The sequence below is a fragment of the Amblyomma americanum genome, chromosome 1, assembly GCF_052857255.1.
Source record: "Amblyomma americanum isolate KBUSLIRL-KWMA chromosome 1, ASM5285725v1, whole genome shotgun sequence".
Classification (NCBI taxonomy): domain Eukaryota; kingdom Metazoa; phylum Arthropoda; class Arachnida; order Ixodida; family Ixodidae; genus Amblyomma; species Amblyomma americanum.
Window position 1 is genome coordinate 484,255,051 of NC_135497.1, and position 27,672 is coordinate 484,282,722.

Consider the following 27,672-nt stretch of genomic DNA (forward strand, 5'->3'; position numbering starts at 1 on the left):
TAGGAATGTATGGCAAATGGGACGACAGCACGCGTGTGCAAATTAACGAGATGGCGTTAAGGAGCTCATGTAGCAGGAAATCTGGCGCCACTGATAGCGTCGTCGGCGTCGTTGACCGTGAGCAAAGAATTCATGAAAAATCCCCAGAGAAGCAACCCAGGAGGCAGGTGGGCCATCTAGGTTAAGTGAGCTTGCGGCGTCATCACAACCTGCCGACCGGATTGTGAACAAACTTCCTTCCCAGCGTGGAAGGTGGCAGTTAAGTTAATGATTGATCGCGCGGGAAAAACAACTAGGGTCGCACAAGGCCCACCGGTAACAGCACCTGCCAACCCAGGGCAATGGCGCATCGCTCAAACGCAACGCCACTGCGCCAGGATTGACATGAGCACTTCCAGGATCTATGAATGTAAAGCACAGAACGACCAACTCTGCATATGAGAATTAGCCCATTACGCTATCGAGTCATTCTTAAGGCGGAGTTTAAGTGTCTCCTGGAAATTTTTATTTAACTTCATTTAATATTACACTCGAGACCAATAGGCGCTAGAGAGGAATCGAAATATGTATTTTGGTAACAACAGCAAGAAACGCAACAGAAAAACACGAATGGAAGCTATTAGGCCACTAACTTCACAAAGCTAGCTGATGCGGTTTGAAAGTGGTGGTGGTATGCAATGGCTGCGATGTGTCCAAAAAGGCTGGTCCAGTCTTGTGATATGCGTGGAAGAAAACTTTCAGAACACGAATTAGTGCTCCTAGGTATGGTTCACACCTTGGTACATATTAAGCAATGTAAAATGACACACTGGATTAGCGATTGGATTTTTGTGCCGGTGGATGTTTTGGACATATATTTCAAGAAATAAGCAAAGGAAAAAAATAAGGGCGGAATGGAGGTGTGAGTGTTTGGGTTCTGTTTTACGCTCGAAATGCTGCAGTGTAGATCTAGTTGTTAAGGAATAAGAGTAGTATTCTTTTGGACCATTTATAGCGAATTAGCTTCACGCAGGTGGGACCATGCCTGAGAGACATATTAAGGTTTATTACTTGTACGGACTAAAGTCTTATGACCAACCATTTGTGGAGATAAGGACGCAAAAAGGAAGTTATGTCTCAGGTGTCTCAGCATTCAGTTCGTGTTGCCGACTATGTGGATAATGTGAAGAGACCACGTAAGGTTTGATGTGATGGGGAGCTTATGGTGGGTGTAAGGTGTTATGAGGTCACGGATAATTTAATAATATGGCGGGTAGCTGGACGCGGCCTTTTCGCAATAACACAACAATCCTGTGCTTAGCGCCGCTAAATCCCAAAGACTATTTGGATCAATCAAAAATAACCTCAGTGCCAGCCTGCAGTGTTTTAACATCCAGGTCATTAGCGACATCGCGAAGTACGACACAGTCGTCGGTGGACAACAGCATATTACACAAAACGTGCTAGATAAGGTGGTTGCTAAACAGCGTATGGCAAAAATATGTAGCCTCATACGCCAGCTTCTAGCAGTGTAGTGCGACTCTGGGGCATCCATGGAAATCCCAACTTTCAGATGCGGTGAGGACGAGTGTACCTCTCACCATCAAAAGATTTGGAACGCTATTGATATGACGTCTGTTTAGGTCAAGTGAGACCCTCCAAGACAGCCATATCAAAGCTGGTCCTTCATTTCAATAGATTTCAGCTTTAAGTGCAGCCCGGTGTAAGAGTTGTAGCAAATTTAAAAGACGAAGCAGCGATTACACCGCAATTTCAAATGCCTCACTGATATGCACCAAACTGACTTCACGCTCACCGTTAAAATTTTGAACGTGAAACCGGCACAACATGAGAAAATTAATTCAGTTATCCGTTATTTTCTAGGCTCAAGCGAATTCCACATTATTACGTGCATACATATATGTCAGGCTTGATTCTAAAGAAAAAAATATCCGGCACACATCTGTTGTCTCACAGCCTCCTCGATTGGACGAAGAAGAGAACATCTGGTGCGCCAAAGACGTGCAGAAGAAGTTTGTGTCTAACGTGGGGAAGTTGAAACAATAGATCATTTTCTCCTCTCTTGCTACCTTCATGATTACATAAGTGCAACTGATCGTTTACCTTGTTAACTGTATACAAAATTTTGTCGTATGTCCATAAAGTGGGCTTGTTCTGTTCGTGGTAAATCCAATTTCTTTAATTTATTTGATTTTTTCAATTTTTATCTTGATTCAGATTTCTACTCCGCCGCCTCGCGTCTTTTTTTCCCCGCGCAAATATTCATTGGCATTCCCCACTGTACCCTGGCCAATTCCTCCGTGTGGGTATGTGCCATATTTACTGAGTTAAAGAAGAAGAAGTTGCACTTTACAGCGTCCGCGTCTCGTTTTCCTCCACTCCTGTCCTCAATAGGAATTTGACTCGCTTCCGAGGCTTGTTTTCCCGCCCCTGGTGTCGTTTACGCATATCCCGGAAAGACAAAGTCGTCAGCCGCCATCTGTCGTGAGTATACGCCTAGTAGCAGCGGGTCTCTCGCCAGACAGGGTTGAATCTTATGCTGTTTGGACACAGAGACCGCATCATCGGTCTCTTCTAGACTTCATTAGATTGGCTAACCTTTTTGTATTCGTATGACCGCCCCCCTTTTATTGCTATGGAGCAAGTGGACACCGCTTAAGGAACAGTGTCGTCCAGGGTCCTTTTACGTTTCGTCTTGTCTGTCTTGAATTCGGTCAATTTATGTTAATCCTCAAGGCGCTATAGTCGATTGCGTCAACCAACAGGGCCTTCTCTTTGCAGGTGACCGCGTCGATGAAACCTGCTATATTAAAATCCTGTGGCAGAGCCATGTAGTCTTACCATCCACTTAGTTTTTTTTTCGCAGGAGTGTGCCATGAGGCATAATTTGAGAAAAAGGGAATGGAATTCAGAAGATAGAAAGTTAATAGAAGGAGTGATGTCTAGTTTCGCTGAGTAAGTCATTGAGTTTGCGGGTGTAGTGATTGTTCATTGTCCACATCTCATAATCACATTCGTGGTTCCACCGCAAGCCCACCTCACTGAGGAGCCGTTTTCTAAGAGGAGCCGTTGCAAGGCACGCGCACATCTCTTACATTAGAAATGTCCGGTGCAGAAACACAGTGAGGTCACCTGTCAGTTGCTGGCACATAGTTTTCACGCCACCGATGATGGGGTTAGAGCCGCTCCTGCCGGAATCTGACGCACAGATACCTCCTCCTGTATGCCGAGTGAGAGCACGGGGTAGAGGGTACGACACGCAGGAATCAGAGCGCGTGTTCGTTGGAGCAGAAATTGTGAATCAGAAACATGGGACAGGAACAGATGGGGGAAGAGTAGAAGGTGGCGGGTCATCTCATGTGTCAAGGTGTGTCATAACATGCGCTTGAATGTTATGTAGATCTAGAGCATGGCCACGAATCCAATGTTTGCGCATTAAGAGAAGGGGCACCCACATCTTGAGGTTATACATTTCGGCTGCGCCAAATATAAAAATCCAGAAAGCCTTCTAGCTCTCAAAATCATTCATTGCATCCTACCTTATAGATTCTGACGCAAGCTTCTCTTCCTGTGCTGTTGTCTGTTTAATAGCCTGTTTGTCCTCATCTCCGATGCCCTCCTCTTGATCTCCGATTGCAGGATTATTTTAAATGGCGATGACAGCTTAAAAAGAGCCGCGATAAATCTAGCTGCCTGCTCAGTGTAACGTTCTTCAAAAGCATTTGGAAGACCACAGGTCTCGCGGAGTGTTCTATGATACCTGTTGTGTGGCGCCCTCTAGGGTCGACGGAGCAATTCAGGGGACCTTTAAGACCTGAATGCGCCACTTAGCAAAATCTACGAATGTGGTCGAATAACCATGACCCTTTGGGCGTGGAGACTTGTAACTGGTTGTTGTTGTTCGCTGTCTCAATAAAACTGTGGGAAACGGGTGCGAGCCGAACTTTTTCCCGCTAGGAACTCTGAAGTGGCGTTCTTTAGGGGCCCTGTCCGTTGCCCGGACGCCGGGCCTCGCATAGTCGACTTGGAAGGTGTAGGTACATAACACTACATATGCTGACGAGAAAAACCAAGTGAGTGACATTCATACGTTTGCTCCGACTGTTGTACGTTTGCTTCGACTGACCCTTGCGTCTTCGCTGCTCCGCTCCTCCATCTCCTGCAACCTTTACGACACTTGCGTCAGCATGGCGTCGGGTATCGCTCCCGCGCCATTTTTGCCTGCACCCAGTTCGCCTTCAGTGCCGTGGAAATGATGGTTTAAAGTTTTCCAGGCGTACCTCCTGTCCGAGAGGGGTAGTGACTGGGCACCGGAACGTAAAGAGGCTGGCCTTCTCACACTACTCGGAGCGGAGGGGCAACGCCAATATTTAACTATGAAGAAACTATACCCCGCTTCAAATATCAAGTGCAACAAAACATACAGTACTGGCTATCTCAACACTGGCACTGCAGCATTGCGTACCATGACAAAACGACCAGACATTGACAGTAATGCAAGACAACACCAAACCAGGACTCCCTTTTCAGGACATGAAGGTCAGACACCCACACATACCATTTCCATCCTTCACACACAAAATGAGGCCCATTCCTAGGGGTGTGTAAATGTTCAAAATTTTTGGACTGCAAATTTAATAAATTTTTCTTCAATTAGTCGAAGGAACTAAACAATGCATGTTCAAAATTATTTTAAACGAATGGAATTTGGTCTCAAATTTTTAAATACTTTTCGAATAATTCACACAACGCTTCATTAAGCTAAACTAATTTTCTGCACTAATTCTTCTAAAAACTGCACACATTGACGACGTGTACCACGATTCATATTCTAATTGAAAACGGTACTATTTTCACTTTCTCAGAAATTATACTTCTATACATACACTATTAACACGACCACGCACCACCAACCACCACCACCAACAGCACCACCTCCTTTTCCGCCGCCGCCACCTCGTCCTTCACATCCACCTCACCGCCTACACTACAAGTTACTGCCTGATACAATTTGATGCTAATGAGCATGTGCTTTTGCTCACATGAACATAAGAGTGATCACAGCATGCCGATGATTCCTCTCTTTACTCGGTGGACTGATCAACACACACCCACATGTACACACATTTTCACATTTTTATCCACACACGCACAAAGGTGATCACAGAATGCCGATGAGTGATCTCTCTCTTCCAAGTAGCATGTGTATTACACATCCATTCGAAGTCAAGTTCCTCGATGCCACTGAAATCTTCATAACTGAAATGAGTCCTCGGCTCATCAGAAGAGGAGTTGCACGAGTCACAAATGCTGAAGACAACCGGCTCAATTTCAGCGTCAACAATGATATCGCGTTGCCATGCTTCAGCCTCTACTTGCTCCACATGAACACAACAGTTTTGCCAGTTTTCCTGGCTTACAGACGCCAGTGGTTCTGGCAGGAGCTTTTCCACTTCTGCCAAAGTGAAACATTTGTTGCGACTTGCGATGTATCCCTTGACTGGCTCCAAACAAGTTCAATGGGATTGAACTCGCAGTGGTACGGTGGTAAACGAAGCACTTTGTGGCCATGGGTAGCCGCCAGAGTGTCGATGCGGTACACAACGCTGGGTGTGTTTACCTTTTGAGAAAGCTCGAGTAGTTCTGCCCCCACCATGTCCTGTGACCTCGGAACACCTTTCTTTGTGAGCCAAAGCTGAATATCAGCTTTGCACGTAGTCTTGGTAGGTGCTTTTTCAAGGGCCACGCTATGATATGGAGCATTGTCCATGACGACGATGCTATTGGCCGGAATGTTTGGCAAAAGCTTGTCGGTGAACCACTTCTCAAAGTAGTTGCCATCCATCTCAGAGTGGTAGTCAGCGTGCTCTCCCTTTTTTGCTCTGAAGAAGTCAGCAGCGTCATGCACGAATCCTGTTGCATTGCTCCCAGCATGTACAAGGATCAAACGGGTCCCTTTGCCCGAAGGCTCAGGCAATCCCGTTGTTAAACCTTACAGGAAGGCGTCCTTAGATGCTTCACAGTCTTGTGCTGCCAGACGTATTCTTTTTTGTGCCCTGCGTTGACCCAGGTTTCGTCTAGGCAGATGATACACCCGTAAATGTGAAAAAGCCGACTGCACGAGTTAATGTTTTTACGTAAACAAACACACTGCAGCATGTAAGCAGGCAAAGCACTCCAACAAACACACTGCTGACCACTGTCTCACAAACAGCCGCTCAAAGACAGTCGAGAAAAAGAATTACCTCGGTTTTGTTGCTCTCTTCTTCAGGCTTATAATTCGCGCCCCGGCGGCATTATGTAGCGAGTTTACATTCACTGTTTGCTTGCATGGGGTATTTAACTAATTCGGGAACATTTGAAATCTCTTCACCTGTGGCGACTGCGAACAAAAATTGCAAACGTTCGCAGCAGTAGCGCCAGTAACTCGCACCACTTGAGCAACGGGCAGTGTACAGTGGTTGTCCATTCGCTCCTGCGGTGACGCCGAGACGGCAATACCCATAGCAGTACTACGACACTTTTGGCAGTTTTTTTGTTTTTCTTGAAGCAGCAATTGGGATTTAGCGATTAAATCTCACTTATGCAGACACGTGCCCCACCCAAACATAGCGCAAAACTGGCCGTGAAACGTAACCTCTACGCAAAAGGTCGGCAACAGCAATGTGGTTAAAACGATTTTTTGAAATGTGTAATTCTTAAGCAACTCTCACTGCTACGACTACGAGGTTTCAACGCTAACATCAAGTTTTATATGAAGCCAGTCTAAACGTGCTGCGTAAGAAAATAAGCAAGGAACGACTCGTACCTGCCCTGTCCCCGGAATTCCTTGATAGCCCGCGGGTACCTGCGATGCCAGGCGATGATGTCACTTCGCTCGATCATAGCAAGGTTTCGTTTTCTTTTTTTCAAATGTAAATCTGATGTCCTTCACCAACCTCCACAACGTCGTTTTCTTGAAGTTCGGCTGGCCTTCGTCCTCATTGACAGCCATTACCACATTGTCCAGTGTCGGGACTTTCCTCTTCGCGTCCATACTGGGCACTTTCAGACGGATGGCATGGACTGTGAAACTGCCATTCTTGACTGTTCGCGAGCCTGAAATCTGAGCTTCGCGATTTCTTTTCCTCGGAGACGCCAAAGGACCACACAGACGCTCCACCTTGATTTTGGCAACGTTACTCCTGTGTCCTCGCTCGCAGCACTCAGTACTTCCCGAACAGACTTCTCCGCAAAACGAATCCTAGCACGGGAGTACACATTTGCAATTACTTGCTTGGCGTGCCTTGACAGCTTGGATGTACGAACCTTCGAGAAAATGCCGGGGCCGCTGAGCTGGACGCCATTTTCTCAAAACTGAAAGGGAGCCGGCAACAGTAAACACGGTGGCCAGGGACAGCAGCAGCAGCAGCAGTAGCCCCTTCTAGTGGCTTCACAGACACGTAGCGGCGATCCGCACACACTAGTTGGCTATGCTTGGCTGACGTCGCAGTCCGCGTCAGCCAATCAACATTTTCTTGGACGCCGCCGGCCGCCGGCTTTTTAAGGCGTGATCCTTTCTTGGCTCATGAGTGGCGTGGACGGAAGCTGTCCGAACGAACTGTTAGTCATAAGTTGTATGGTAAATGCAATAACATATAAAAGGTGATTAAGAGTTTATAAACAACATATATGTAATTAAATAATGAACCAAGAATGAAAAAGTAAAAAATAAAATAGAAAACAGAACGCAATAATAAGAACAAAAAGAATAAAATGTAAAAATGTCAAGAAAATAAAATTAAAAACTATAACATACAAAATATAAAAATGAAAACTGGAGGAAGAAACAGTGGACAGGGAAAGGCTTTGGCATTTCCGCTCTTCAGCAGACTTAAGTGCTATCTTGTATTTTTTTTATTTGATTTGCCAGCTTCGTGTAGTTCGTGACTATGTACTTAGTCTCGTACATGTTCGTGACAGCATAGCGATTAATCCTTGATGATGCCTTGATCTCGCCCACCTGGTCCCGCAATTCTGTGGAACCGAACATGTCTTGGCTGGGGCGCTGCATGTGAACACAGCAAATATGCCCGTCAGCCAGCAACTTTGAGAATTGTATACAGCACGCTTCAACTTCGCTGTCAACAAAAGATGGTTGCAAGCGAAAGGTTTTTTGCTCCGAACAGGCTGCTATGCTATCGGATAAAAAGAATTTGCGAATGCTTACTCTACTCGGTAAGGCGAAGTTTGAGAGCAGCATTTGTGGTCGGACGATGGCGCGCTAAGGTTCCTCTATAGACCAGAGCACGACACTCTAGCACCGGGACAGGTTCGGGGGTGCTCTACAACCTACGCATCAGGCGCCATCTTCCGCCGGGCTACAACCGGGCTAGGCTTGCCTGGCAGTCAAAACGCTGCAAAGTGGCTTTGCTCTATGAACAACAAGCGACCTCTGTAACCTCTCAGAATACTTAAGCGTGTCCGTGCCATCCTCCTGGAAGTATAAGAAGCCAACTGGGCGCCACTGCGTTGTCTACGCAAAGAAGCAGCTGGGTTGTGGAGCGCTGTGTGCGGTATGCGCGACGTGTGTCAGGAGCTCTCTCGCTGCGGAGTATTCAGCCTGCATCGTTTCCTATCAGGAGTTAAAAATGCCTACCTTTGTCAAATACTTATTGCTGCGGTAATTAGTACGAAACAGACGCAAGTACAAAAGCACGAATGATATTGTGTTTGAAGCACAAGTCGCGTAATATAACCGATCTACACATTTAAACGCTACCGTAACGCGTTAACAAAAGAGCTTCGGAAAGCCAAGACCTCTTATGAATATGAATGCTTCATGTCTTGTCGTAACGATAGTCGCAAAACTTGTAAAAAATTGAACATTATGCTAAATCGAGTATCGCCGTCGCATGCAAGTATTGAGATTTTTTAAAGATAGCATTAGTATACCGGAAGAAATGCTGCTCGATGGTTTCAATAATTCTTTTATTAGTGCAGCTGGTATATATGTCAACAGTAATGCCAAAAGTTATCTTCAGGTGAGGTGCTCCGATAGTATTTTCTTATCGCCTACTAGTGAAACTGAGCTAGTCTCTTTATTTTCTGAGTTACAGAATACCACGTCGCGTGACATTGATGGCATACAGATTAGACCTGTAAAGCACGTCTTAGATATTATTGCACCTAATTTAGCACATGTTTGCAACCTCTGTCTGGCATCTGGGGAGATTCCTGCCAAAATGCAGACAGCTAAATTACTTTCAGTGTTTAAAAAAGGCAATAAAACTGTGATATCTAATTACCGACCCATTTCCATACTTCCAGTATTTTCAAACCGACTTGAAAAAATAATATCTCGACGTATATCAGACTTCCTTAAAAAGCTTACCCTGTTAACCGACGGCCAATATGCTTTCCGTAAAGGACGGTTAACCCAGCTCCCGTTCCTAGCACAAAACGAACTAATATTGAGAAACTTAAAAAAAAGCTGCTCACGCTCGGGGTTCTTATCGACTTTAGTAAGGCGTTCGAATCTATTAACCGTGAACTTTTGTTAAAGAAGCTAGAATTCTATGCTATTCGTGGTATTACTTTTGGACATAATCAAATCCTATTAAGTCAGCGGAATCAACTTTTAAAGCAGACAGCTGGGCTAGTTGGTGATCTTTAGATTCAATGCACATGGTAACTGCGCTAGAGACACGGACAAAGATAGAAGGACACCACGAACGCTAACATCAACTGGCTTTATTCCAGACAGGCACATGAATATATAGGCAAACGTGTACATCAGATCACACCCTAAAGCGCATGTGCAACGGCACCTTCTTGTTCAGGAAATGAATTTCTTTAGATGACAGTGATACCGATTGGTTGCTTACGCAAGGCTGTCGTTCTATGTGAATGAGGAATGCTTCCAGTATTTCGCGCTGTTTTTGATCTGAGCTTGCAAAAATGACCCTGGTCTGATTAAATATCGGAGAACATTTATCCTTACATCGTTTGCAATGTGCCGCCAAGTGTCCCGGACCTGATAATGCCTCGACAGCCAGCTTGTGCTCCATAAGCCGAACATTGATACAGCGGCCAGTTTGGCCGATGTAGCAATTCCCGCATGACAGGGGAATTCTGTATACCACATTAGTCCTGCAGGCCACATATGGCTTTTGATGTTTAATCGGGCAACGGGGCTTCTTCAGAATTGAGGCATCATTAACTGCTTTACACAGTTTTCCAAGTTTATCGGGTGCAGTCAGCACAACTCGGACCTTGCCTTTCTGCGCCACCTTCTTTAGGCGGTGTGTCAGCTGATGGATGTAGGGCAGTGCCACGTATCTAACCCGCTCATGAGCTTGTAGCTCAGTCGTGGTTGCCGGTTTCTTAACGGTTATCATTTTTTGCAGGCCTTCAGCGACAGATGTCAGGAGTTCCCTAGGGAAGCCTGCTTTCGTCAAGCGATCCGCCTGCAGGTGCACACTCTCCATCACCTTGTGTGAGCAGGACTTGTCTATGGCAGCACTAAGGCATGTCTTGGCTATACCTCTCTTTACTAATTTTGAATGGGCCGAATCAAAATTCAAAAGTTCTTTTTTGGACCTTGGCTGGTACATATAGCAAACTCGTGCGTCGGTCAAAAAAAGCCTAACATCTAGGCACTGTAGGCTGCCCTCTTTAGAAAGCTCATGAGTGAAATAAAGACCATAGGCAGAAGACTTAAATACTTGCAAGGTTCGTTCGACTAGAACATCCTTATTGTCATCCTGAGTAGTTTTTGCAACTACCAAAAAGTCATCGACATATATTAATATCTTCAAAATCCTGTTGTCAAGGCACGCTTCAATGCGTCTGTCCAAACTGGCTAAAAACAATTCACTTAGCGCGGGGGCGACACAAGATGCGATGCACACACCATCGCGCTGAACGTACATCCCGCCATCAAAATTTACAAATGTGCTGGAAAGGTAAAACTCTAAAACAGTTATAAAATTCACCAAAGAAATACCCGCATCATTTTGAAAGCCCACAGTTCCTAAGGATTCGTGGTGTCCTTCTATCTTTGTCCGTGTCTCTAGCGCAGTTACCATGTGCATGGAACCAACTTGTTGAAATTAATGGTATCTGCTCTCAGTTCAAGCAAGTAACAGTTGGAGTTCCCCAAGGAAGCATATTGGGCCCCCTCCTTTTCAATATTTACGTAAATGACTTTGTTCTTGTTGACAGTGAACCCCAGTACATAATATATGCAGATGATGCTACGGTGCTCTTTTCGTCGAACAATATTGCAAGCCTGGTCTCGACCGCAAATTCCGTTCTTGCAAAAATACAGAGATGGTCACAGGATAATGGCTTAAAAAATAACACGGACAAAATTAAAGGTGTTTTATCACAACCAAAAAATAGAAGTAAGAACCTCAACACCGACATTGTAATCGGTTCTTCAAGAATTGAGCTCGTCCGGTCTGCGAAAACATTAGGCGTGTTTTTTGGCAGCCATATGTCATGAACCGATCACATAAACGTTCTTGCAGGAAAACTTGCACAAGTCGCTGGTGTACTCTTAAGTTTAAGACCGCTGCCACGTAAGGTCAAACTTCTTTTCTATAACACTCTGTTCCTGAGTCACGTACACTACTGCTGTCTCTTGTGGAGTACTGCGTCTACTACAAACATAAATCGGTTATTTGTGCTTCAAAAAAAGGCAATACGTAGTATTTGTAACGCTCCAGTAGACGCTCATACTCCACCTCTTTTCAAGCAGTTGTAGTTACTCGCACTGCCCTCTGTGTTAGATTTCAGGCTGTTGCTAGCCTATCGTAAAGACGAAAAGCAGACAGTCACACATCATGTCCTTAATTCAATTAATTAGAAACGGAAGAGAACACAACATACGGTCACCTGAATGCTGGTATGTGCCGCATCCTCGCACTATGCTTTTCAAATGTTACACCATCGCTTACCACGCTTGTTACTCCCTCACACGTAATAACATAGAGGCCACTTCTTGTCCTATCTCGCGTTTATATGAGTATTTCTGTGATTTTTGAGCACGCCTTTTTGTTTTCTTGTTTTGTGACTGCTCTGATGTAGGCTGTTGTTGTAAATCCCCTTCTGATATTAGCCTTTATCATATTTTGTTTTCTTTCCTCACAGGGTTAACATGATAAACGGTTCCGATCATTGCTTTTGTTGCTCAGGTGTACACTGTGGATTGAGTAGCTTTTTCTTTCTATTTTTGGTTTATAATCTTTTTTTACTCTGCTTTTTCGTTTGCTGGCATAATGTGTAAGCCAACATGTCTTTTTTTGTTATAGCTTTTGTTTATGTAGTCTTTTTGTCAATTCCGAATAAGTGCCTGTGCCGCTGCTTCTGCCAGCAGACTGGGTTTAAGGCCCGTCAATTTGCCGTGAGCAACTTTTTCCTTAAATCCCCCATAAATTGTATGTTTATGGAAATAGAGGCAATTGAAATTCAAAATTCAAAGTAAAACGGTCTACCTAACTGTTTGGCCATCGCAATACGTTTAGCATTCAGTTGCCGTGTTATGGGAACATGCAGGTTTGTTCGGAGCATTCGGGACGGGGTGAATATATGACTTTTGTGGTCTCAGAAGCCTGTTTCCTCGCTGCCGGCCGCTTTGCCGCTCTCCTCCCAGCGGAGGGTGCGTTCGCCGCAGCGGTGCCCCACTGCATACGTGTGGTGACGGCTGGTTGGGGCTTTCGGATCGCGCGAAGCTGAAACCCACGGTGGTTCACGGCCTTTACCCATCGTTGTAACCACAACACCAGCCGAATTAAACCCTGTGCCAATGCTGCTGCTCGGTCACGCAACGACAAGTGCAGCCCGAACATAAAGTGTTGGTTTTCTGAGTTTCCTCAGCTGTGTCGACTCGCGTAGTAGCCCGAAAGTCCGCGTTCAAAAGATGGCGACACAACGCTTTCTCAGTTGGCGGCACTCAAATTTTTGTCGTGTTGTGGTCTATTATCAGTTTATAGAGGAGCCTTACGGCGCGCAACACTGTGGCGCCATCTTTAAGCGCGCGGCGCGAATAACTTGCAATTTTCGCGCGCCGCCTACCTTAACTAAGAAAATGCGAAGGGATGACAGCCCGAGTGGCTTTGGCGCCATCTCTTAGCTGGTCGCCGCCAGGGTTCCAGCCTTCACGCGACCGCAGTGACCTCTCCTCCGTTTTCCTCCTCGCTGTCTCCTCGCTGCCGTGGTACTTTCATCCTGGCCTCTGTGCGTTCCGCGTTCGTTTTTTTTTTCATCGTGGGGTGTGCCCCTCCTCCGCTCTGTCTTACGATCGCTTCAGAGCGCAGCTCTTGGGCGCCCGTTCCTGCAGTTCACTGCGTCGCCGTCGTCCCTCGTAACCAGGTCCTCAGCCGGAGCAGAGTGCTGCTCCAGCTACGCGCGTTCCTGACATCATCTCTCCCGCACGCCCAAGCCGAAACGCATAGCCACCACCGTTGGCCGCTGCCTGTACCCCCGCCCTCTTCCTCAGTGGTGGCGACCGCGCGAAAACCTTAAAGTCAACGCCGGAGAAATCATGGTTTCATTCGACGTAAAGTCACTCTTCACAAGTGTTCCGATTGACCTTGCCGTGGAAGCATGCACCGCTGCCCTTGAATCAGACCCATCACTGCCAGAAAGAACCCCGATAGATGTGCATGACCTGACCCGCCTTCTGAGATTTTGCCTGTCAAACACTTACTTCACTTTTGAGGATGACCCGTTCAGGCAGATTCACGGAGCCGCCATGGGTGCATCGATTTCTGTGGCAGTTGCGAACTTGGCCATGGAAGAAATCGAAGGCCGTGCTCTTGCGTCCTTCACGCCTGCCCCAAAAGTATTCCTGAGGTACGTGGACGACTGCTTTTGCATCCTGAAGAAAGAAGCATTGCATGACTTTACTACTCACCTCAACAGTTTGGAGCCTAGCATACAGTTCACCGTTGAAGAGGAAATCAACGGCCGCCTCCCATTTTTAGATATACTCGTTTCCAGACAGTCCTCACGTTTAAATTTCACCATTTACAGAGAACCCACGCACACCGGCCGGTACCTACATTTTAAGTCCGTTCACCCTGATTGCCAGAAACGTTCTGTGGTGTCATCGCTCCTCCGACGAAAAGAAATGTTCCAGAGGAGAAGACCAGATTGCTGAAGATGTGCGTGTACGGCGTGACTTGTCCACATGTGGCTATCCTGTACACGTCATGGACTCCGTACAGCTCCAAATGGAACGTCCTAGGCTGCAAGCTAGTCCCGCTACCCAGAAGCGAGCCGCGATTCCCTATGTTCCTGGCATCATCGAACCTTTGGCGCGCATATTACGGTCCTACGAAGTTAAGACCGCGCATGTGCCAGCTCGAAAACTGAGGAGTCAGCTTGTGCACGTCAAAGACAAGCTAAAGAAAGAAAAGTTCCCAGGTGTCGTGTATTCGATACCCTGTGCGGACTGCCAATCTGTGTATATCGGCGAGTCGGGTGACTTTGAACGAAGAATACGGGATCACGAGAGTGACGTCAGAAACCGGCGCGCAAGTCAAAATGCGCTTGCCGAGTACTCGGTTTCCGCCGCACACAACATAGACTGGGCCGAGGCACGTGCGATTGCAAAAGAAAGGGACAGCAAGTCACGGCTCTATCTGGAATCACTGATTATTCAGACGACAGCGCACACGCTCATCGAAATGACGGGAATTAACTTGCCCCCAATCTACGCCAGGTGTCTGGGGTCGCTCATGCGCCGTGTATAAATAAAGGACGAAGCTACGTTATCCCTCATTGTGAGAAGGCTCCCGTGGGGGAGCCGAAACGTCATCCCATTTTTTCTTTTGGTCGGCGCCTTCTTCTTTCGTCATGTACCATCCCGACCAGACGGGTTTCCGTCAGACTCTAGACTTCGATAGTGCGCGGTGTTCTCCGTTTGCCGAAGCGCCGCCTCGGCATCTGCGGATCACGGTGCGTGTATCCCAGTCCGAAACGCAGAGCCACGTTCACTTGACTCGCTAGCAGCTTCAGCGGCATGAGCCAGTCGCCGATATCTCCTCGCCGCGCAACGTTCCTATGCGCGCACGCGCTGCCTCCCGCGACCTCCCGATAACTTGATTGCTCTCTTCGCTCCTCGTCCAATGCCACCCCTGTGCGGCGGCAATCAGAGCGCCGGATCGGTGGCGGCGGATCTCGATATGTGCACCGCCCAAGTCGAAACCCATAGCCGCCGCCGTCCGCCACTGCGATCTGCCTGCGTATATAAATTGGTGCAGCAAGTCAAGCCCGTCATCGCTCCTTCGCCCTCTCCGACCCCTCCGCAGAAGATTCGCCTGACCAGGAGAACTCAGCCACTTTCGACATCAACCAAGCCCTGCACCGGAACAGACAAGACCACATCCGCAATCTGCTTCAAAGCTACAGTGAGTGTTTTTCGACATCGCCGAAGGTGCGACAGACGCCAATTGCCAAGCATCGCATTATAACGGACCAACACGCCCGACCTCTCCGTCAAAGCACCTACCGTGTGTCACCGCGAGAACGACAAGCCATCCGGGACCAAGTCGAAGAAATGCTTCGCGACGACGTCATCCAGCCTTCAAACAGCCCATGGGCGGCACCGGTTGTTCTAGTGAGGAAGAAAGACGGCGCACGTCGATTCTGTGTGGATTACCGCCGCTTGAACATAACAAAGAAGGACGTCTACCCACTCCCCCGCATCGACGACACACTGGACCGCCTCTGCAACGCCAAATATTTCTCATCGATGGACCTCAAGAGCGGCTACTGGCAAATTGAGGTCGACGAAAGAGATCGCGAGAAGACAGCATTCATCTCTCCGGATGGGCTGTTTGAGTTCAAGGTGATGCCATTTGGTCTGTTCCGCACCAGCGACGTTTCAGCGAGTAATGGATACAGTGCTGGCAGGCCTGAAGTGGCAAATTTGTCTGGCATATTTAGATGACGTCGTTGTCTTCGCCTCGAACTTTGAAGAGCACCTCAAAAGACTTCGAACAGTACTAAACGCAATCAAGTCGTCTGGCCTAACCTTGAAAGCAGAGAAATGCCACTTTGCCTACGAAGAGCTGCTGTTTCTAGGCCACATCGTTAGCAAGGAAGGAGTGCGCCCAGACCCGCAGAAAACAGCTGCTATTGAACAGTTTCAACCGCCGGCCGATAAGAAAGCAGTGCGCAGATTTCTCGGACTATGCGCATATTACCGACGATTTGTGAAAAACTTTTCGCGCACCGCCGAGCCCCTGACTTAACTGACGAAGGCAGACGTGCCGTTTAAATGAGAAGCGCCGCAAGCAGAAGCCTTCAAGGAACTTCAGCGTCGTTTACAGTCCCCACCGATCCTCGCGCATTTTGATGAAAACGCCGATACTGAAGTTCATACCGACGCAAGATGCGTGGGACTAGGCGCCGTCCTCGTTCAAAAAAGTGACAGGCTGGAGAAAGTCATCGCATACGCTAGCCGTTCCCTCTCCAAGGCCGAGGCTAACTATTCGACAACTGAGAAGGAGTGCCTTGCCATCATCTGGGTTACGTCGAAATTCCGCCCCTACATTTACGGACGACCGTTCAAGGTGGTCAGCGACCACCACGCGCTCTGCTGGCTTGCCAATTTGAAGAACCCCTCTGGCCGACTCGCTCGATGGAGTCTGCGTCTCCAGGAGTTTGACGTCACCGTCGTTTACAAGTCCGGACGCAAGCACTCTGACGCCGATTGCCTCTCACGAGCCCCTGTAGATGCACCGCCGCCGGACGACGATGAGGACGCCTTCCTGGGACCCATCAGCCCCAGCTCTTTTGCTCAGCAGCAACACTCGGACCTCGACCTAAAAGGCCTCATCGAATACCTGGAAGGCAAGGTTTCTTCACCCCCCGCTTCATTCAAGTGAGGACTGTCTTCCTTCTGTGTGCAGAATGAGGTCCTTGTGAAGAAGAACTTTACAGCGAACAAAACAGCCTACCTCCTTGTTGTACTTGCTTGTCTCCGCGAAGAAGTTCTACAGGCTTCACACGACGAGCCGACAGCTGGATATCTCGGGTTTACTCGCACCCTCCGCCGCATTCAAGACAAGTATTACTGGCCCCGACTGTCTGCCGATGTCGCACACTATATGAAAACCTGCCGAGATTGTCAGCGACGAAAGACTCCTCCCACACGACCAGCAGTTTTTCTGAGCCCCATTGAACCTCGCTCAAGGCCCTTTCAGCAGATTGGCATGGACTTGCTTGGCCCTTTCCAACGTCAACATCTGGAAATAAGTGGATCATCATAGCGACCGACTACCTGACCCGCTACGCCGAGGCGAAAGCCCTACCGAATGGAACAGCAGCAGAAGTCGCCAAATTTTTCGTGGAGTGCATTCTTCTTCGACACGACGCCCCCGATGTGCTCATCACGGACAGAGGAACATCATTCACTGCGGAACTAACGCAAGCCATCCTGCGCTACAGCCAAACCAGCCACCGGAGGACAACTGCATACCATCCGCAGACCAACGGACTGACCGAGCGCCTGAACAAAATCATTGCCGATATGCTCGCTATGTATGTCGATGCCGAACACAAAACCTGGGATGTCATCCTGCCTTACGTCGTCTTCGCCTACAACACCGCAGTGCAGGAGACCACCCAGATGACGCCTTTTAGGCTCGTCCATGGCAGGGAGGCCACGACCACGCTAGACGCCATGCTGCCCAACGTTACAGAAGAAGAGAACGTCGACGTTGCCGCCTACCTTCAACGCGCAGAAGAAGCTCGAAGGCTTGCCCGATTACGGATCAAAGATCAGCAGCGGTCCGACGCCAGACGCTACAACCTACGAAGACGCAACGCGGAATACAAGCCAGGAGACCAAGTCTGGGTGTGGACGCCCATTCGCCGCCGTGGATTGTGAAAAGCTTTTGCGCCGCTATTTCGGCCCGTACAAGGTTCTTCGTCGGCTGGGTGAACTGGATTATGAAGTCATCCCTGACGCAATGACTGCATCCCAGCGACGCCGCGTACGACCAGAAGTTGTCCATGTAGTCCGTCTGAAGCCGTATTATGCGCGCTAAAGGCCGCTGCATTTCCATGCCCTATTTTCGCAAGATCCGTTTTTTTTCCTTACTAGTCGCATTATTTGTTTTAATGCATCGGGTCGATGCTTCTCTGAGAGGGGAGTAATGCCGCGAATATTTGCAGTGTGTTCGTTTTTCAAATCTGCCGCCACATCACTTTATCGCTTTATTTGCTACGCAAGACGCGACTAGATTTATCTCGATTGATCGCAGCCATGCAGAGCTGATTCTACGTTGTTCCAGAATGTTCTAGTAACTTTGCGCTCTTTATCTCGAAAGTTCGCAATCAGCTTTAAATTGAGCACGGCCGACAGCGGCCGGCATTCTGTTCGACGACCGCCGAGCACGCTTGTCGCTTCGCCGCCGCCGAGTGATTCAGTCCATTTTGAGTGCAAGTAAGCCTAATAAACAGTTCTTTTAGAAGACCCTTTCGTCCGTCTTCATCGCTGCTTCGCCCGTCTTCATCGATCTTCATCAATATATCGATATACTTCTCCGACCACAAAACTTCCTTCATGACAATCAAGAACTGTCTCTGGGGTGTTTCTTGAAGAAGGAATATGTGTGAAAAATAACAAGTTGTCTGTACTTATACGTACGTGTATTCCTCAAATTTTTTGCCGCAATCTATCGAAAAGCTGAAGCAGCTGAAGAGCTGCGCTGAAATTTCGCACTAGGAAGTGACGTGATCATAGGCAATTTTTTTTTTGCCCTGATCCGCAAGCATGCCGACGCCGTAGCGCACAGCCCAGACAGTAAGCGTCAGCCGGTTCGATGACCGGGGGAAAATTGGTTCAAGGTCAACCTTAGTGCTGATGTGCGGATCTGGCAGGCGACCGAATTGCGTGACTTCTAAGGACCCTCCTCCTCGCTTCTGCCAGGACAAGATGGCCGTCCGTCGATTGAACTGGGAAGCGAGGCCTAGGCGGTGGCAGCTATGCCAAGGCGGATTTATAGTGGTGGCGAAGGCTGGGCCGAAAAGTGGTTTAGCGCGACTGCAGCACAACCAGAGGATGGGGGGGGGGGGGGGGGGGGGCAAAACACTCATATAAATAAATGATAAAACTACAAAATTGGAATGTAATCTGCCAATAGAAAAGAAAAATATATTAGCACCTTGTTTTATGAAAGAGGTAAGTCATTCTATTAAAACCTGGCAAATTTTGTATTTTTGCAACACTCTTGACCTGCCCCCTATTCATGAGTGTGCGGTGCATTACAGCGCGTCTTTGCAGGCCTTGTTTCGATACCCGGCTAACCCGGCCACAGTGGCGATTTCTTATCGCCAGCTGTCTGCGATGACACGCCTGGTAAAGCGTATAAATTTAGCTCGCCGGTCTCAAAATGCTCCTTTTGCGAAGTTTTCGTCGTCCTTGCACGTCGCTTCTTTGTCACCGTTCGGTAAGATTTGCACCCCGCTGCACCGCTGCGGCAGTTTTCTCGGTTTTGTTGTTTCCTTCGGCGTGCGGCCAGTGCGAAGCCTTTTTCCGTCTTTGCACGCTTCGCGCTCTTCTTTCGAAGCGCTTAGCGCTTCATTTCAAGATGAGCTTGCGGCATGTGAAGAAACGATGCTCCGTGGTACACCAAGGCGGAACACTGCGACAGCGTGGATAGTACCATTGGTGTCACGCTACACCGATTCCCGCTGGACTTTCACAGGTGTGTCGTCTGCTCTAGGTATGCGCGATAGCTTCGATATGGTTTCGCCGGGCTGTTCGCTCGTGTTTCATAGCTGTAACCCGTTCGTGCGTACTTGGCTTCATGTCTTTTTCAATGTATGGTATTTGCTCCTACGTTGAGCACGTTTGAGGGCGCTAAAGCTGGCTTTAACATTGCCTTGCAGATGTAAACGCACCTGCTATATTCTTTCAGCTGAAGAAATTAAATGTGAAGAATAATCCCAGTGTGCTCTATGGTCTGTGTTGATGCGCCTACTTATGTCATGTTATGTTTGCTTCAATTGAAGCTGTCGTAGCATTGTTTTCTATACTTTTCAATTTCCTAACTGACAACGTTCGTGGCACTTCAGGGCTTTTTCCTTCTGCACTGTGACTATTGAGATGATTAGCCAACTTAAACAATACTGCTTGTGCTGCCTGTGACATGTATTTTTTGTTTGTGTGCCAAGGGTGTGCTTTGTGACTGTATTTGTTTGGTTGCTGCAATAAACAATGAATATGAAACTATGAAAACCATACTTGCCGTACACTCTATTGCAAACTGTGCACTTGAGCCAGTGCTTTGTGCATCATACCTTGCATCATACCTTGATGTACTCAAAAGCTCTCAAAAGTACTAGCACCAGTATTTGCACTACGAATCATGCATGCTTCGCCAGTGTTTGGAAGTGTTGCTGCCTTTCTATGCTGCCCCTCCTTTACCAGTCACTTTCATTGCGTTCCCAATTGCACATTAACAAGGCCATAACTAGCAGGAACTCGAGCACATTTGACTGGCAAAGGTTGGGGCGCGCTGAAAGGCAGCAACCTTCGAGAGGTACGGGCTCGAAAACGCGGATTCTACAGAAAGACCGCTTTATAATTCGCGCCAAAAGCATACGTAAGCGTGACGTCATTCTACGTCACGTTTGCGTAGTTTGCCCCCCAAAATCCAGGGGGCGCTGGAGTGCCCACGAGCCGCCATTTTTTGGACCAATGGGCGTCTATGGAGCCTTCGCTACCAGTATACATCTACCTTGGCTATGCCGCGAAACATTGGTCGTATGTTGATATTGTGCGCGTTCAGAGCGACTGCGAGTTTGTCCGCGTGTAGCAGCAGCGCGACAGTTTTCATTATTGAATTCTGTAATCATCTGCGCAGATAGAATTGACAGAGCGCGTCTTCAAGCTAACGCAAGACCTACGCAGGGACGTTGTGACGCAGCGTTTATTTGAAGCCGTTTGGTGTTGTTCCAAGCGTTTCTCATTCCTGCGAGGGTCATCACGGACATCGGGAAGAAAATTAGTTCGGTAAAACTGGCTCAGGGCCCCTTACAACGAGGCAGTTTTGGCCTCGGAGAGCGGCGGCTTTCACCCGGTAATGTAAGTGTATTTTTTGTATTTGTAGCGTGTTATTAACGAAATGGTGGCAGAAATAGGTTCGTTAGGATTTTTAATTAGCGAGGAAAGAAAAGCAACGGTTGCCCCAGCACATATCGAACTTTAGTAGCCGAAACAGTGGCCTGGGACCTGTGTGTCCCAATGTACCATAAGTGGACTTGGGTTCTGCGTTGAATTCGTGTACATGAGCGAAGCTGGTGCCCTTTTGCCTTCATGAATGTGACATAATACATATGATTACAATTTTTTCTCTTAGTGCGCGTATGTGAGCAGTTCAATTACTCTTTTTCGCAACTGCTGCTTTTGGTCTCGCAGGAGATGGCAAGCGCAATCTTTTAGCGTGTGAGAGAAATTATAATTTTTTTTCCCGACGACAGCGGTCACGAGGCTGCGTTGCAACTACACGAATAGGATTTGGATTTCTTGGAGCAAGACGTGGATGAGATTGGACCACAGGTTGCCATTGAGAACATAGACAAGCAGGAGCCTTGCAGTAACTAGAGTAAACACATCAGGTGAGCTGGATCGGCCGCGCTCAGCTCTACTGACATTCCTGGGATTAAAACTGCAAGGAAAATGACATCGAGAAAATTGGAGTCTCATAGAGCAAGGGAATTAACAAGTTACGCTGGAGTGGAGTACGCGTTAATAAAGCGCGTGCCAGGCCAAGATGAAGGTAGCGTCTCAACACTTGCGATTTTTTCGGAAGTGATGAATTTCAATGCGCTAGTTTCTGACGCACTCGTAAAAAGCAAGTATCCATTACAAACGCCTAAACGTAGTTGTTTTCGCTACAACGAGCGGATAAATGAAAGCGTTTTGGGAGTAAACTTCATCTTTTTTCTCGCCATGGGAATGACCAACACCCAGATTTGCTACGATAAGCTGCAAGCTAAAAATGCTATTACGCCTGCTTTCACCTCGATGGTATTTCGACTTGCAAGTGGCGCGTTCTTTCTCTTATCCCTAGCTTTCATAGCCGACAACGAGTCACAAGTCTTGTGTAGACGCAGTGACTCGTCGCGACGTTTACGCAGACCGTATACCTACAGCGCGCCAAATGTACAAAGTTACCCTGGAAAGCGCCGCGCAAATTGCACGAAGTGAATGGTTTGTAACCTTCAGTTACATTATTGAGGAGTTTGCAGAGTGCACGTGGATTTTGCAGCGGAAAGAAAGTGTTCTCCAGAGTTTCAAAGCGCCAAAAAGTAGACACATACGTCCCAACCCACATGTTTTTAATTTATTACCAATTGGCTTACTCGCTGCTTTCTTTTTGTTTTGAAGGTCGTAATAAACGAATAATATTATTGCATTGATTTTGCAATCGCTCATTTCCCTGTGCATTTGAGAGGGTTAATATGCTGGACCATTCGGTGGACGAAACGAAATCAGTGGAGTGTACCGCTCATCACAGAGACATTCTTCGGGATTATTATAGAAATTTACTAGAAAGAAATATTTAAACGAGTATTACACACTAAAAAATTTTCCCCACCCCTGGGCGAGTTGTTTCCGCGGCCCGGCGACGAGTGTTTGCGCGCGCACGTCGTTGCAGGCAGTGCCGGTGAGGATCTCACGGAAATGCACTGGCGCCTGGGCACGCAAGCAGTAGACCTCGAGAAACGCCGAGCTCGGAGTGGCCACCACGCCGCGGAGTCGAATGCGTCAGCCGCCCAAAAGATTGCCGGCTGGCGGTGAGGCTGTCTCGTGCCGCAGGTACAACGAATCACCAGCTGCTGGGCGCCACCGCCAGTCCACCAGACATTCGATGACGCTGTGCGCGTAGCGGGTATACTCGGGACGTAGTGTCCCGGGCACGAACCTGCGGGTGCATTCCGTGGGAACACTTCAAGCTACCCTCTGCGCAAGTTGTGTGCTGCACCGCGGAGCCAGCGTGCGACTAAGCAGCTATGACCAACAGGAGGGGCGGCTGATTAGGACGGGTGCAATTGGCAATACTGAACTTCACTTTTACTCCACGAATGAGGACAAAACCGATTTCGAAACTAGTGATTTATAGAGAAGTACTGCTTCTCAGAGATGCCAAGACTTTAACTGGACAGGGGCAGGTTCAAAGTACAAATATTTGACATTGTTCATACATGCTACCAGCTAGCATGTAAGCAAGAGCTATCTGAGTAGCCAGGTGGTTAATCGGGGCAGTGGGAGCAGGGTAACTCAATTGATGAAGGCACAACACTCGACCAAAAGCGCTGTAAATTTGGTGCCAAGTGAAAGCCAAGTGCCTATCTGCTATAATCTCCGCCAAGCCTCGTGTTGGGACTAGGTGGTTCATCGCATCAAGGCAGAACAGCGTTGGGCAGGAAAACAAGGATGGATGGATGGGTAAGGCTGAACCCTTTAAGTCGGGCGGTGGCTCAAGGCACCTAGCCATTACTTATGAACTTTTACTCTTGTCTTGATTTTAGCCACCAATCAGATAACCTTCGCTTGGTTACTTGTACCCGCTTAAAATATATTTTACCCTCACTGTGCTTAAACCCTAATGTCTTGGACAAATCAACCCCGCTGCTTTCCACTCTAGGGTGAAGCCTTCTACAGAAAATTATCAAGTCTTCAGCTGTTTCGTCCTCCTCTGGGCACGCAACCCACAACCTGTCTACGTCCTGCTACCTGACTCTATGTCTTAGTCCGCAAAACTCCCGTCCTGGCCGCAAAGAACAAATAGCTTCCCCTACAATTATCCTACACTAAGCGCTCCCTCTTAGTCGAAATATTAATTGCGGATAAGGCAATGTGCATGTTCGTTTAAGTTCCTAACGGGAATAGAATTTGTCCGCGCACTCCGCTGTCTGCGAATGTACTCACGCGTTTGAGGAGTGGAAAGCATACGAAAAAAATACACCCGCGGGCGAAAGAAACGTTTGAGGGGTCTTAAACCACACAAAAAAAAGCCGCCACTGTGTCGGAAATCGATCGATGTGAATAACGGTTTATTGTAGAGCTGAAAGGGCTGGCGGCGTAACAGTTGTACAAACTGACGCAGCAGCAGCGGCACCAGTACGGACTTCCAGAGCGAGCTCGAGCTCTCCAACGCGCGCGGCAGCCGGTCGCCGAGGCCGCCCGAGCCTCTTCATCGTCGTCGATGGTGGCGCACTGTCGTCTTCTTCATTGTAACTGCCCCGGCGACAAGAGGCAGCCATCCTGGCGACTCAGGACGAACATATGACAAGGGGGTCGTAGTACGGCTTTAGCCGGCTGACATGAACAGTTTCGCGGCCCCGACAGCGGTGATTCCAAAAGGGAGTCACTGGCTCGACAGTATAGTTCATAGGTGACGTGCGCTCCAAGACACAGTGAGGGCCGAGGTACTTAATTGCAAACTTGGAGGCAGCCGGCACAGACAACCAGACGAGCGAACCAGTGGCAGTCATGGGCGGAGTGGCCGCGGTCACTCGCATATGTGCGGAGGCCTTGAGTCGTACTCGTCATTGAGCGATCCAGCTGGCGGCACTGCACGGAATGACGGGCAACGTCAGAGAAAAAAGCACATTCCGAGCTGTCGGGGTGGTACGGAAGGATGGTATTCAGGAGACAAGAAGGCTCACAGCCATATAAAAGAACGGAGAAAAACCGGTTGTGGCTTGAGAGGAGAGACAGTATTGTAAGCATAAGTGACGAATAGAAGTACTTGATCCCAATTGGAGGCGTCGGAAGAAATGTACATGGCAAGCATGTCTCCAAGAGTCCGGTTTAAGCCTTCAGTGAACCCGTTCGTTTGGGGATGGTAGGCAGTGGTCTTGCGATGAACGGTGTGGCACGCATCCAGTAGCTCGTGAAAGACGTCAAATAAGAAAACACGGCCGCAGTCGTTGAGCTGTTCCCGAGGGGCGCCGTGACGCAGGATGAAATGAAGGAGGCGGAAGGATGCGACGTGGCGAGCACTAGCAGAGGGCAGGGCTGCCGTCTCCGCATACCTAGTGAGGTGATCCACGGCAACTATAATCCAACGATATGGCAGGCGTGGACGGCAGGGGCCATACAGATCGATGCCCACGCGATCGAAGGCGCGAACTGGGCAAGGCATTGACTGTAACGGGCCGGGGGAGGGGCCAGGAGCGGACTTGCGCTGCTGACAGGCAATGCAGAAGCGTATATAACGGCGAACAAAATTGTACATTCCACGCCAGTAGTATCGCTGGCGCAGACGTTCGTAGGTTTTCAGCAATCCCGCATGAGCGCTTTGTGGGTCGGAATGGTGATGAGCACAAACTTCACAGCGAAGGTGGCGAGGCATAACCAAGAGCCATTTCCGGCCTTCCAGGTGATAGTTGCGGCGATATAGTAGAGAGTCGCGAATCGTGAAATGAGAAGCCTGACGGCGAAGGGCCCGAAGTAACGAAGCCGTAGTCGGCGCATTGAGGGCATATAGAAGCGAAGAAGTCTATGGATCTCGACGCTATTCCATCAGGAGGTCCGTGGCAGTGAGTGCGGCCAGTGCCGAGGCGGACAAGGACGAAGAGGGCGTAGGAGATGGCAGAGGTGAGCGCGACAAGGCGTCAGCGTCGGAATGTTTGCGGTCCGACCGCTAAACGACGTTAATGTCGTGTTCCTGAAGACAAAGGGCCCAGCGGCCGAGGCGTCCAGAAGGGTCTTTGAGGGTAGTCAACCAGCAGAGGGCATGGTGGTCAGTAACGATGTCGATAGGGCGGCCATAAAGGTAAGGACGAAATTTTGTGAGTGCCGACACTATGGCGAGGCACTTCTTTTCCGTAACGGTGTACCGTATTTACTCGCGTAATCCTCGCACTTTTTTTCCCTGAAAATCAACGCGAAGTTTGGGGGTGCGATAATTATGCGGGGAAAATTTTCAAGCAAATGTTTCGGAGTATTAAATGCAAAGATGAATGGGTGCAAGATCAGGATTGTCAGGTCCGCAATTGTAAATATAACGAAAACATTACTTTCAAGCGTAAGTTACCTTCGTTATGAAAGTACAGGGTGAACGTAAGCTCAAGCTGCTAAAGCACTTTATTTGCCGCGCGCAACCTCCCCGTCACTACTCGCGTTGCGTACGTCCTGCAGGCAATTCTACTCTTCATCAGAGTCCGTGTCGACACTGAAATCGATGGTTTCTTCATCTTCTGATGCTTCTTCGTCGTCCCACACCAGGTGGTCCTCGGTCGCATCCAGGGCGTTCTAAATTCCTGTTTTCTTGAAGCTTCTGGCCACCATGTTTACATCAATCATCCCCCATGCCTCTGAGACCCAGCTGCACAGCAGCTCCACGAACGGTCTTCTGATCTTGCCGCCCGGCGTCAGAGCATGTTCACCTTCGGCCATCCATTCTGCGTACAGCCTCCGGACGTTATCTTTAAATGGCTTGTTCAAAGTTATGTCAAGAGGCTGTAGCATTGATGTGAGGCCGCCGGGTATAACAGCCAGGTCCGTGCGCTGTTTCTTGAACTTAGCCTGAACCGACTCTTGAAGATGGCCCCGAAAGCTGTCAAGCACGAGGAGCGACGGAAAAAGAAGCGCTCCCGGTCGCTGCCCACACACAGTCTTCACCCAGTCCACCATAAGGTCCGCGGACATCCACCCCTTTTCTTGGACGCGCACGTGTATACCAGGGGGGAGCTTTCCTTTCGGGAGGGTCTTCCGCTTGAAAATGACGTACAGTGGGAGCTTCCACCCGTCCGCCGTCACGCCTAGCATGACCGTGCACCTCTGTTTTTCGACACCTGCAGTCGTGACGTGCACAGTCTGTTCGACCGTCCTGCTGCTGGGCATATCGAAATTCGGCGGAGTTTGGTCCGCGTTTCCTATCTGGGAGAGCAAGAAGTTTTTCTCCTGCCGGATCCTGATAACGAATCGATGGAAGTCCACTATTTTCTCTTCATAGGCTGCGGGCAGGCGCTGGCAAAGCGTCGTTCGCCTCCTGAGCGAGAGTCTATTGCGCCGCATAAATCGTGTGGCCCACCCGCTACTAGCGCGGAAGTCTTGCACCGGGATGCCCTCCTTTCTTGCGATTACGAGCGCCTGGTTCCGTATCAAATCAATCGACACAGCACACCTATCCGCTCGTCGAGCCTTGATATATTCCAGTAAAGAGGATTCGACAGCAGGAAATTTCCCAGTCTTCGGTCCACGGAAGGCCCGGCGCGTCTTACCAGTCGTCTTGAGTTCGTCGTGCTGCCGTCTCCAATACCGGACGCAAAACTCGCTGACGCAGAAGTGTTTGCTGGCGGCGCGGTTGCCATTTTCCAACGCATACTCAATAGCTTTTAGCTTAAAAGCAGGTGTGTAGCTTGCGTAGCGTCCCATGGCGAAGCGGCACAAAGAGCACGGTGCAACACGCAAACAAGGCAAACGAGGCCTACGAGACACCGGAGAGCTGGACACAACTTCGCAAAATGGCGTAGCGGTGGTGAGTGGATGAGCGGTAGCGGCGGTGGCAGCGGATGACTTTTTTTTTTTATTCGAGAAGTGTGCCATGAGGCATAAGTTGAAAAAGGAAAGGGGGGAAGGAATGCACGGGATTGAAAGTTAAAAGAAGGAGTGAAAAACCGTTGCGCTGAGGTAGTCGCAGAGGTTGTTAATGA

At 48.6% G+C, this 27,672-nt stretch overlaps 1 protein-coding gene across 1 annotated transcript; it reads right to left on the minus strand.

The window, feature by feature from the left end:
• Positions 1-5,416: 5,416 nt before the first annotated feature.
• Positions 5,417-5,845, minus strand: LOC144127212 (uncharacterized). The gene has a single exon (XM_077660467.1). It carries the CDS (start codon positions 5,843-5,845, stop codon positions 5,417-5,419), a length of 429 nt encoding a protein of 142 aa, XP_077516593.1.
• Positions 5,846-27,672: the final 21,827 nt, after the last annotated feature.

Excerpts from the sequence above, each read along its gene's own strand:
- LOC144127212 (XM_077660467.1), bottom strand. The coding sequence starts at position 5,845 with ATGGATGGCAACTACTTTGAGAAGTGGTTCACCGACAAGCTTTTGCCA.